The sequence below is a fragment of the Carcharodon carcharias genome, chromosome 15 (assembly GCF_017639515.1).
Source record: "Carcharodon carcharias isolate sCarCar2 chromosome 15, sCarCar2.pri, whole genome shotgun sequence".
NCBI classification, from domain to species: Eukaryota; Metazoa; Chordata; class Chondrichthyes; order Lamniformes; family Lamnidae; genus Carcharodon; species Carcharodon carcharias.
The window spans coordinates 12,057,084-12,069,776 of NC_054481.1; the positions used below are offsets into that span (position 1 = coordinate 12,057,084).

General features: G+C 44.2%; 1 protein-coding gene across 1 annotated transcript in view; it reads right to left on the reverse strand.

Moving 5' to 3' along the window:
- Nucleotides 1–12,693, reverse strand: part of ppl (periplakin) — a 68,488-nt gene that overhangs the window by 25,683 nt on the left and 30,112 nt on the right. Inside the window, exons 3-10 of the mRNA XM_041206243.1 lie at nt 11,880–12,034; nt 10,471–10,591; nt 9,566–9,691; nt 8,569–8,610; nt 8,124–8,285; nt 5,627–5,734; nt 4,619–4,714; nt 1,496–1,618 (exon numbers count right to left, since the gene is read on the reverse strand). Of these exons, the coding sequence (XP_041062177.1) occupies nt 1,496–1,618; nt 4,619–4,714; nt 5,627–5,734; nt 8,124–8,285; nt 8,569–8,610; nt 9,566–9,691; nt 10,471–10,591; nt 11,880–12,034 (933 nt within the window). The remainder of the gene's footprint in view (nt 1–1,495; nt 1,619–4,618; nt 4,715–5,626; nt 5,735–8,123; nt 8,286–8,568; nt 8,611–9,565; nt 9,692–10,470; nt 10,592–11,879; nt 12,035–12,693) is intronic.

Here is a 12,693-nt window from a genome sequence, read left to right on the forward strand (position 1 = left end):
CCATCATTAACATGGATAAGATTTGAAGTGCTAACAATGTCCTGAGCGTGGCTGTGAAGTGGCTTCTGCTTTAGGCTAATATGAAAGTTGTTAACGGGCCCGATTTTAACCCAGTGGAAGTGGTTATGTAATTGTACAGCAAATACTGTATTTCTGTGTCCGCGATATTAACTTACACTTGCACAACACACTGAATGAGCCTGAACTGCGAGGAGTCGTCATTTAAAGGAGTTTCCTTACAGCCTCTTGTGGCTTCCTGGATACACTGACTCATGAAGCAAATCAGTGGAAGTGAGCTTTGAGTGAGTTGAAATCTTGCCCATTTTTGTTAATGGGGTGCTGGAAAATTGAATTGATCACCATAGACGTGACTTTTTAAATCCTCAGTATCTCTACTGGCTTCAGACTCTCAATGTCAATCACAGCCTGCTGCAGCGGAGACACAGCTTGCTGCAGCTCAGGCTCAATGTAGGTAGATCTACCAGGCCCCAGAATGTTAACGCCAAAAAAGAACCCCCAATTGTTTGCACTCCTGGTGATAAAGTAACAATTTTAAACGAAATAAAATAAACGGCAATTTTCGTTGTGTACGCATTGCAATGTCACAACGTCGCTGCCAAATAAGTCACGAGGGGACACAAGTTCAAGGTGAGGGGCAGGAGGTTTAGGGGGGGATGTGAGGAAAAACTTTTTTACCCAGAGGGTGGTGAGGGTCTGGAATGCGCTGCCTGGGAGGGTGGTGGAGGCGGGTTGCCTCACATCCTTTAAAAAGTACCTGGATGAGCACTTGGCACATCATAACATTCAAGGCTATGGGCCAAGTGCTGGTAAATGGGATTAGGTAGGTAGGTCAGGTGTTTCTCACGTGTCGGTGCAGGCTCGATGGGCCGAAGGGCCTCTTCTGCACTGTGTGATTCTGTGACATGAGAAAAATTGGCTTTACGCCTTTTATTGTAGTGTTGAATCCCAAAAAACAGTGCACACTTTTGACTGCTGCCTTAAATCAATTCATACAGGGGTCGGTGTAATGGTAACATTGCTAGACTAGTAAACCAGAGGCCCAGGCTAATACACTAGGGTCATGGGTTCAAATCCCATCATAGCAGTTGAGAGGCTTTAAATTCAGTAAATTCTATTGATTAATTAAAATACCTTGAGTTAAATATAATGGTATCATGAAACTATTATCAATTGGGGAAATGGGAAAACACTGGCCTTGCCAGAGGTGGCCACACCCCATGAAAAAAACATAGAAATAAAAGCACCAGCCATCCCACATTCCTGAAACCAAAGGGCATCGTGTCACTACAAAAAACGTCTGTATGGACACACCACTGAAGTTCTGCTTCTGTAGGTTCACCGTGTCTCTCAGAGTAAAAATAATTGTGTTTAACAGTTTCTGTTTGGCTCTGATGGTGTGTCTGTGGTTGATAAAATGTGGGTCACCCATTGTCAGGTCCCGGCACTTTGCAACAATAGAGACAGTTCCACTTACTTCGAGGTCACGGAGCATGGTTTGAAGCTGGAATTCATCCTTAAATTCTGGATTGTACTTATGATCCAGATCATCGTCAACTTTCTTGAGGAGATCCTGCATATCCTTTGAATCTTTGTAAAACTAGCGGATTGAGAAAAAAAAGGATAAAGATGTTAATTTACACAGTTGTATGTGTCAGATTCAGATAGGATAGCTTCAGCATTTTATTGGCTAGAAAGCACGAGATTTTAGGCATTAATACTATATAAAGTAATAACTTATGGCATCTCAGTTAACACTGGTGTTCTTCCTCTCAACTCTGTCTCAGTGCATAGGGCACTCTCACCCTCCACTCCATTAGTTCATGCTGGCAGTCGCCTATCTCCTCGATTCCCAAAGCACCACTCCCGGCTTCTGCCCCCTTCATCACCTCCATTTCAGCCTTTTCTCTCCTCCCTTTCGTGCCATCTATTTTCTTCCTTTTCTCTTTCCCTCCTCCTTGCCCTCGACTGCCAGGAACAGGCACCCGTCACCTCATGGCTGCTCGCCCAGTGCTGCCACTAGTGGAGTTGGGCTCCACTTTGAGGACTCTAGATGGAGTGTCCTCTTTCCCTACTGCCAGTGGGGGAGAAGCACAACCTGTGGTTTAGAGGAGCTGGAAAGTAGGCATACGTTTCTCTCCCGAAATTGAAATTGGGTATACGGCACATCTCCATCATATAAACAGACGGGAGACAGCTGCACTAACATGTTGTACATAGGAACTTCAGAGCAGCAGTGGGCCCTTCAGCCAACCGAGCTGCTCCGCCATTCAATTAGATCATGGCTGATCATCTACCTCAGTGCCAATTGCTCGCGCTATCTCCATTTCCCTTGATGTCATTAGTCTCCAGAAATCTATTGATTTCAGTTTTGAAACATGCTCAATGACTGAGCCTCCACAGCCCTCTGCGGTAGAGAATTCCAAAGATTCCCCTTCCTCTGTGCGAAGAAATCCCTCCTGTTGTAGCTACCTGCATGGGACTTACTTGTTTGCCGCGTATGTACCTTCTCTGTTATTCAGGTCACTGGCCTGATACGCTAACTGTGTGTGTCTCTCTCTCTCTCTACAGATGCTGCCTGACTTGCCAGCATGTTCTTTACTTACTTCAGATTTCCAGGGTCTGCTGTGCTTTGCTTTTGTATCGTATTACACTTGTTTGCAAGTGTTCCTTTACCAGGGTACTGGACCATTGTGCTATCCAGCAAAACTGATCTGCTGAAGGATTCAAAGGGAGTGGAACTGGCAGCTATAAAACTAAACTTCAAGTGGCAAACATCAAAAGAGGACAGGTACTTTTTTTTTTATTGTTAATACCCGGCCCAATTTTCCAGTCATTTCTCGAACCTGACACCACAGCAATGGGGTTTTGCCAGGTTGTAATGCAACCCTGGCAACAGAGGAGCCGTGTGTTTAATAATCGTATTAACTGCTGACCCAGAATTTTCTCGTTCCTTGTTGAGGTCTAGTTGTTATAGTCAGACGGCAGGTGTAGACTGGACGGTGTGGTCGCTTTTACCTCTGGGACCTGAGCTGCAACCCAGTCCAGGTAAAGGACACTAAAGGCTCTTCTTTCCGATAGGTAGAACAATCCCAGTTTAAAATAGGTTTGCACATTGTCTCAGCCCTGTTGGGTGCGGGTTCAAGGTACAAAGTCACACAAATTGCACCTGGCCAAAAAAAATAAAGTACAATGGCTACATTTACCTTACCACAGTGCTATCAACTCCCAAAGTCGAAAGAACTGACCTCGATACACATTAGCAGTGATCACTTGATCTGCCAGTGGGATTAAGATGTCAGCTCAGCACACTTAGTGTTCCCGCATCATGATGCACTGCTGCTTGGGAGCAGCTCTGCATCAAGTTCCTTTCTTCACCCCCTGGTATAAGTGGCATTCTTTACCTTTGCGCACAACGTCAGATAATTGCCATTTTGATGAAGCTCAGAATGTGCCTCTTTGTTTGGATTAATTGAAGGGAAAAAATAGAATCTTTTGCAATTTAAATTACATCTCAGCAAATATTATTCCAAACTGTTCCACCTTCTCTGAGAACACTCTGAGGCTTGGAAATATATCGGCCATTCCTTCACTGTCACCGGGTCAAAATCCTGGAAATCCCTCCCTAACAGCGCTGTGGGTGTACCTACACTACCTTATACCCGCCTCCACCCCCATACCTCCTCCACGCACCCTTATATCTCCCATGCCTCCAGTCAATCAAGTAACTGTTGCTGATTCCCGAACATCTTCTCAAGTCAGGTTACTTGTCACAAAGACAGTACAAGATAAAAATAAGAGCCTACCTCAGGAATTTTTTAATATATTATTCATTCATGGGATGTGGGCTTCGCTGGCTGGGCTGCAGCGGTTCAAGAAGGCAGCTCACCACCACCTTCTCAAGGACAACTAGGGTTGGGCAATAAATGCTGGCCCAGCCAGCGAAGCCCACATCCCATGAATGATTAATATATTAAAAAATTCTCGAGCTAGGCTCTTATTTTTATTTTGAACTGTCTATGTGACAAGTAACCTGATTTGAGAAGATGTTCTGGAATCAGCAACAGTTACTTGATTAACTGGAGGCATGGGGGATATAAGGGTGCATGGAGGGGATATGGGAGGATATAAGGGTCTATGGAGGGGGTATGGGGGTGGAGGCAGGTATAAGGGTGTATGGAGGAAGTATGGGGGCGGATGGGGGATTTAAGGGTGCATGGAGGTGGGGGGGGATATAAGGGTGTATGGGTGATGAGAGGTGAAGTTTAGTGGGTATATAAAACAATGTTGGGAGCTGGGCTGTTAACCCCAAGAACCGAGGCAGACCTTCTAATCAACTGACCTCAGCACCCGCAGTCATCCCACACTCCACTGCGGTTCACTAAACCCAACCCCTGTCCATACAAGTCTCTCAGGGACAAAGAAGTATAGTGGGAGTGGGACTTGGAGGAGGTGGGGAGCTGCAAATAAAGCACAATTCGTTTTTGTAATCCCCGAGAGGAAAATCCGGGCCAATGTCTTTACCTCCTAGGTAGAATAACACTTATGGCGTTCAGTTTTTTGAGAGTTTTTTCTCCTCAGAGCTGGAGATCCCTTTTACCTTGTGGTAGTCGTCCATATTTTTGAGATGGTTCTCCTCACAGATCAGCAGGTTGAGGTATTCCTTCCAGTCGGCATGTACAGCTTCCATGTGTGCCTGAGGAACAGAGTTAAAATAATGTAATTGGCACCCATATTACTGTTGAGCAAGACCTCAAAATCCAATCCTAGTTTTTCTGATCCCTCTGGAATTAGGATTATGAATTAGGAACAAAGGAACAGGTGAAGATCAAATCAGCCCCTCGAGCCTGTTCTACCATTCAACAAGATCATGGCTGTTTATTTACCTCAACCCCATTTTCCCTGTGCTGTCCCCATATTCCTTGATGCCATTAACATCTAGAAATCTATTGATCTCTGTCTTGAGCATACTCAATGGTTGAGTTTCCACCATCCTTTGGGGTAGATAATTCCAAAGATTTACCATCCCCTGAGTGAAGAGATTCCTCTTCATCTCAGTCCTAGATGGCCTGCCCCTTATTCTGAGACTGTGTCCCCTGGTTCTGGACCCCCCCCACCCCCACCCCTCCCAGCCAGGGGAACCATCCTTTCTGCATCTATCCAGTCTAGCCCCTTAGGAATTTTCTAAGTTTCAATGAGATCACCTCTCATTCTTCTAAACTCTTGAGAACACAGGCTCAGACTCCTCAATCTCTCCTCAAAGGACAGTCCCACCATCCCAGGAATTAGTCCGATGAACCAGAAGTAATGTAAGTTCACAAGAATTTTTTTTTTTTAAAAGTAACTCTTATTAAACAAAGAAAAAGAGAGCATTACAACAATAAAAATATTGATCTTTCACTTAACCCATCTAAGAAATAGTTTAACATTCTTAGTGACATTTAATGGCTCATTGCATAACGCATCGTACGGAAGTTATTATTTCAGAAACATTTCTAGTCTGTTGTACAACACAATATCAGGGCTGCCCTACTGACTTTGTAAAGCTGGGTAGCTGATCAGTCACAAACATAGTTTTAAGAGTATCACTGAGGCTCCCCCCAATTACCTCAATCGCGTTCCTTCCCGGGTGATTTGCCTGTAACAGTTTGTTACCATCATCATGAAGCTTGTTAATGGCAGCTTCCTTAGCCTCCAAATGTCGGTTCACAAAGCTCTGTAACACACAAGCAAAGGGTCGGGCTGGTTATCTTTTATGCCAAGCTTCTCCCTTACCCTTCTAGTAGTGCTGATTCTTACAGAGGTACGATTCCACTCTTACTGAATTAACGGAACTGTACTTCTGCGTTACGGGCTGAAATTTTACCCACCCCGTCACCGTCCCCCTACTTCCTCCGCCAGGCGGGAGGGACATAAAACCGGGTGCCATGCCCGCCGCTTACCTGCCCCACTTCCACCCCCAACAGCAGGCTCGCCCACCCGCCAATTGAGGCCTTATTAATGGCCACATAAAGGACTCCTCCCACCCACCACCAGGATTTTACCCATGGCAAAGGAGGCCAACGCCAAGCTCGCCAGGTGAAATCTGGCGGACTGGTGGCCAGGCAGGGTGAAGTGTCTCCTCTTCAGGCATCCTGTGCCCTTTCGGAGGTCACACCCACCCCCTCTCCGGGTTTCCTCTCCTCCGCAACCTGGTGATTCTGGCCCTCCGCCCACCTCACTGGGGCCTGCCGGCCTATCCCCAGGAAGACTCTGGACTTAACTGAAAGTCTGGGCTCCATCAGCGTCTCCTCTTTGGGAGTGCCTTCAATCCCAGCTGTGGCCACCACTCCTGGTGGCGCTGCTGGAACAAGAGAGAGAGTTGCCGGCCCTCTGAATGGTCAGCATTTCTGAGGCGCAACCTCCTCGCCGATGGAAGTGAAAGGTCCACCTTGAGCCAATTAGTGGCCAACAGCCGTAAAATGGCTGCAGGTTGAGCTAGCCAGGAGCAGACGGGCTTGCCACCTACTGTTATGTTGCGGGCCAAGATGCCAGAGTAAAATTCAGCCCTCGGCTCCTGGAGCGCTGGAAGTGATCTATCATCTTCCTGGAATTGTTCATTTTTCATGTCTGGCCCTGAACTGAGAGTGTTATGAAGCTGTTAAACCATGAAGAACATTACAGCAGGGAATGAGCCTGTTTTCACATCTACATGCTTGTCCATTGCCACCTGACTCAGTTCAAATTGATCAGAAGTGAAGTGGAAACCTTGGCCGACTTTCTCTCGGGGGGTCCTGAGGCCAATTCAGGTATCCAACTGGTTTGCACCCTGGGGTCCAGTAACTCACGTACAAACTGGAGAATCTAAAGTTTGACTGAAACTTAAATATCTGTCTGGATTAGAACGCTATTGCTTTGAGTTTTGTATCTTTTCTATTCTGCTCTTCAAGGTGGTGGTTAAATCACAATACTGTATCAGTAATTCTACCACCAATATATTAATTAAATTTAAACCCTACTGCAACTGATGCCGGCAATCCGTCACGTAGTGAGTTACCTGCCTCACTATTTCTCCGCGGAGACACACAAAGATGAGGCCAGTGCTTTCCACAGAGTGGGAGGAACATTATAAAATGAACATCCCAGGCCGCTCTCAGTAACTGGTCAGCTTCAGACCAGTACTGGTCAATGCATGTGAGCAGCTCGCTTTATGACCTCTCAGCCAAGGGAAGGGATGTGACCTACAGATATTGAAGAGAGGGACGGAGGAGATAAAATAAATTTGAGTAATTAAAGGTTTTGAACCTAGTTATGGTAACTGTTTTTAACGTGTTTAGATTAAGCTGCTTTTGGCACCCACCTGTTGCCTTCCCATATTTTATAGGTTGTCCCACAGTTGTTAGCTGAGCTAACCTTGAGAGAGATCTATTAATCTGAGCTAAGTCAAAACAACCCTTAACAAGTTTAAGACTGAAAAGTATTGGACAGTCTTCACAGATAAGCTGCAATAATAAATTACAATCCATTTGTGTCAGCTATTTACTTACTGAGTGTTCTCTACAATCACTTGTCACTGAATAGAGGGATAGAGTTTTAGCTCAGCACTTCAGTATCAGATTAGTAAATAAATAAATATATTGACTGCAGCAACTCGTCAAGGTTCCTTTAACAGTACCTTCCAAACCCTTAGGCCAGGATTTTCCAGCCCAGCCCTGCCACTGGGATGGTGCGGTCCTGCCGAAAGTCAATGGGCTTTTGACTGGGCCACCGAATGTCCCGTGGCAGGTCCTGCTACGATGGGGCCAGAAAACCCGGCCTTGATCTCCACTGCCTAGAAGGACAAGGGCAGCAGGCATATGGGAACACCACCACCTCCAAAGTTCCAAGTCATACACCATCCTGACTAGGAAGTACATCACCATTACTTCAGCATCGCTTGGTCAAAATCCTGGGAAACTCTCTTTAAAGAGCACTGTGGGTGCATCTTCACCACAGGGACTGCAGCGGTTCGAGAAGGTGGCTCACCACCACCTTCTCAAGGGGCAATTAGGGATGGGGTTTGGCCTTTCCAGCAATGACCGCGTCCCAAGAATAAATTTGTAAAAATACTCTGTAGTCATGGTTACCTCATACTGACGGTGGCGGCTTTTGTAGTCTAAGTTCTGGTCACTCCAGTCATTACGTATGCGGTCTTCCTCCTGGGTGTCCATCCAGTACAGCTCATTGGTGCAATTCTGCATGTAGTCACGGAGGCTTCCCAAGTCCTTCTGCCGCTGCTGCGACCCTTTCTGTAGAACAAATGAATTCCTTACAACCAGTGTCTCGTAATGATAAGAATTGTAACGACTGTGTATGCTATCAGTTTCATTTTGTAAAAAAAAAACAAGCTCTTTACATTATTAAGAAAAATGGTTAAAGATGTGAGACTCTCTCCGGATGTTAAAATCACAGCTGAGATATCACCTTCTTACTTCTTGATAATATGGTGATTTGCAATCTTATGCAATTATAAAGCACGAGGGATATGTGGGCTGAGACAACTTAGAACACGTTTGCCATTCTCATACTCACCAATAGTTTGTTGTACTTCAGCTGGATGTTGCTGATATATTCCTGTTGAAATTAGAAAGGAAAGCATTTAAAGAGATAAGTGTACTTTCTGGGAGAGGGACCTCATTTGCAAATATGCCATTTCCCCAATAAAAGCTTTAAATGGGGAGGCATTCTATTGTGAATAATTACACAATTTAAGGGTGGAGAACATATCTGGGTATTTGGCACTGCGAGAGTAAAGCTCACGCAATATAACCACCGGCTGAACCCCCGAGGTGAGATTACTTTTCTTGAAACGAATCCTGAAACAGTGACTCAATTTCTCTCTCCATAGATACTGCCTGACCAGCTCTATGCTTGCAATATTTTCTGTTTTTATTTCAGATTTTGTGGTCTTTTGTTCCTGTTTTAAATTTTATTTCATGTTATTTTAAATAACATTACAAAACAACCCTGAAGGATCACTCTCGATGCATATGAGGGCTCGGTCTGTTTCAGCAGACCAGGAACATCTTTTTAAAAATTTGTTCTGAGGGATGCGGACATGATTGGCAAGGCCAGCATTTATTGTCCATCCCTAATCGATCTTGAACAGGTGGTGATGTGCCACCTACAACCAAGTGGCTTGTTAGGCTATATAAGGGCAGTTAAGAGCCAATCATATTGCTGTGGGTCTGCAGAGCAGATTTCCTCCCCTGTGTTAATGTTGCAAATCTTGTTACAGTTAAGCACATGTGCTAGTTGAGCATTCCATTCCAGGTTTACTAATTAATTGAATTTAAATTGCTCCAGCTTCTGTGGTGGGATTTGAACTCATATCTCTAGAGCATTCATCCAGGCCTCTGGGTTACTGGTCCAGCTCTGCTCCCATCCATTTATACTGCTGTCCACATGAATATTTACTTTACAATGTGACACCTTATGGATTATCAAACACGCTGGATGTCCTGTAACGACATACAGTAAGAGATTTCCACTGCACCAATGCCTTTCACCTGCTGAATGCCGGCTTTACCTGGTCTTCATTCTTGTTGATATGATCCCCAATTGTTTCAACCTCTTTAGTGAAGAGCTTGTGGTGTTCCAATTGCTGATCGACAAATGGCAGCTCATTGCCAAAGCCTTGGTTGTTCAGTTCTGCCTGAAGGAGTAAATGGACATAGGTAAGAAGGGAAGGGAGTTCCATTTCTACAAAGTTACAGGGACTGAGCAGGAGGACGCCCAAGGGAATCCATCACCACTGAGTACATTTCAATATGAACTCACTTTTCTCTACTCCATGCTCCTGCACATATGAAACCTCTTGGATAGGCATCTGAGAAACAACTTCCAATACTCACTGTGTGTACATAGTACGCTTCCAGTTTACATTGTGACAGTACAGCAGCAATTTCAGAATGGGAAGCTAGCAACCTTCCCAACACCACCCTCCAACTACAACGTTGTGGCCTTCATGTTCCATACATAGGATAGGACATGAGAACTTGGGGCAATGTTAACCTAACCAACCTATTGGGAAACTGAAGGGGTCAGGTACAGTGCTGCTTTTAAACCTTGTTCTCACTGGTGAGTAATGTTGGACCGAGTGTAAAACTGGCATTCCACCAGATGCAGTGTGTTCCCCACACATCAATTGTCTCCAGAAATACTCAAAAACATGTACAAGATCCACAACCTAGGAATTAGGTCAAAATGTTCTTCTTTAAACCTTAGGAAATCCATCTGATTCTAATCCCCAATAACAATAGGTGCTACTCTTGGAAACAAACCAGTTTAGATTCACGGAGATTCTGCAATCTGTGTTTATCCTGCTCCAAACAATAACACACGTTACTCACAATGCTTCTAACACCCACTTTTATGATGAAATCTTAACAAGAGGGAGTCTAGAGATGTATGAGAGATGATTTTTGTGCCTACTTGTTTCTCCTCGATCATTTTGACCCAGTTAATAGTAGGAATTCCATCTGTTCGGGTGAGGTTGTAGACCTTATTATGTTCGCCTCGCAGCTTATTTATTCTTTCTTTCAACTGCTTGATACTGAAAAGAAACAAACAGTCTTTTTTACTGAGAGTTCACAACCCAAGGAGACATTGCCCTGTGCTCCACTTTCATTTTCTCAAATGGTAGAAATCAGCATTCCTCAATGATTGAAACTATTTAAGTAAAGTGTGTTTTAGCTCCCCTAATAACTTCGTATAGCAACAGGTTATATTGGCCAAATGCTGCTGGATATTAGTCTAGATGCATTGTAGCATCCAAAAGTAATCCAAAAGTGAGAATCAGCGAGGATTCCTGTTTCTATGACAAATTTGCTGTCCAGGCTTATATCAAGTTTTTTTTTTTATTCATTCATGGGATGTGGGTGTTGCTTGGCCAGCATTTATTGTTCCTATTTCCAGTATCCGCAGTTTTTTTGTTTTTGTCTCTGGATTTATTGTTCATCCCTAATTGCCTTTGAGAAGGTGGTGGTGAGCTGCCTTCTTGAACCGCTGCAGTCCATGTGGTGTAGGTACACCCACAGTACTGTTAGGGATTTTGACCCAGCGACAGTGAAGGAACGGCGATATATTTCCAAGTCAGGATAGTGTGTAGCTTAGAGGGGAACTTGAGGGTGATGGTGTTCCCATGCATCTTCTGCCCTAGTCCTGCTAGATGGCAGAGACTGTGGGTTTGGAAGATGCTGTCTCAGGAGCATTGGTGAATTCCTGCAATATGTCACGTAGATGGTACACACTGATGCCACTGTGCATCAGTGGTGGAAGGAGTGAATGTTTGTTGGTGGGGTGCCAATCAAGCAGGCTGCTTTGTCCTGGGTGGCATGCAGCTTCTTGAATAATGCACTCATCCAGGCAAGTGGAGAATATTCCATTACACTCCTGACTTGTGCCTTGTAGATAGTGGACCGGCTTTAAGGAGTCCTGGCAGTTGTGGAGTCGTGCCTCAGCAAGAACTGCCCCCTTCAGGAAAATAAGTCCAATAAGGAACTCAGGAGAAACTTTGCCTTATGGAGTAGTTGAAGTGAACAGCAGAGATGCATTTAAGGGGAAACTAGATACGTTAATGAGGGGGAAGGAACAGACTGAGATGTCGATAGGGCACGATGAAACAGATTGGGAGGAGTCTTGTGTGGAGCATAAATACTGGCACAGACCTTTTGGTCAGAATGGCCTGTCTCTGTGCTGTAACTCTGATGTAATTCTACATAATTAAGGAAGAAACCAATGTAAGGAACAATGGTCTACATTCACTTGAGTTGAATTTGTATGATCGATTTATGCCTTTACCTCTAATGTGAATTGACCATAACAATAATGGATGCACTTACTCTTCAACAATCATGTCAGACTGTGGATGTTTCTCAGCAACCGCTGTTTGTGCATCACCCTGAAGGTCCGCTAGTATTGTATCTGAATCATCCATTAACTTGGTAGTTTCCTCACGGAATATGAAGTCCTTCCCTTCCTCTATCCGCCTGACATCCTAGAAGGATAAATAAAAGAGCAAGGCAATAAATCTAAAACAAAAACAAAAATTGCTGGAAAAACTCAGATCTGACAGCATCTGTGGAGAGAAAGACAGAGTTAATGTTTCGAGTCCGTATGACTCTTCATCTTTGCTTTTATTTTAAGGAAATAAATCTATTCAAGGTAAGGCTTCTAATTCTCAAAAATAGATTCTTCATCAAGAGAGAAGTGAATCACATTTGGGAATATCTTTCTGTCAAGGATACTTAATTCTGCAATCTTCTTTCATGAGAAAATGGCTAATTTCAACAAAAACCTTTTGTAGTTTGTGCACAAACAGCTGCTGCAATCAGCTTTCTCTTTTGCGATCCTTAACAGAATTTCTTATTCTGGTCTTCAATCAATTGAGTAAAGACTAGTTTGAATAAATTTGAGACTTTTTTTTGCTTCAAACACAGGAAGGTGCGTCCACCAGTGCACTGCCAGGATTATGGGTAATGAACTATGACCTTTTCAAATGTACTCCATGATTGGTCATTGGGAGATCCACAAACCAATAATCAAGGTGCACCGTCATGGCCTAAAAAAAACACCGAGGTGTGATGAAAAGACTAAGGCTTTCTAAAAGCAAATTAAGATTTTCATCAAGGTAAAGGAAGGGCCACCATGAGATTT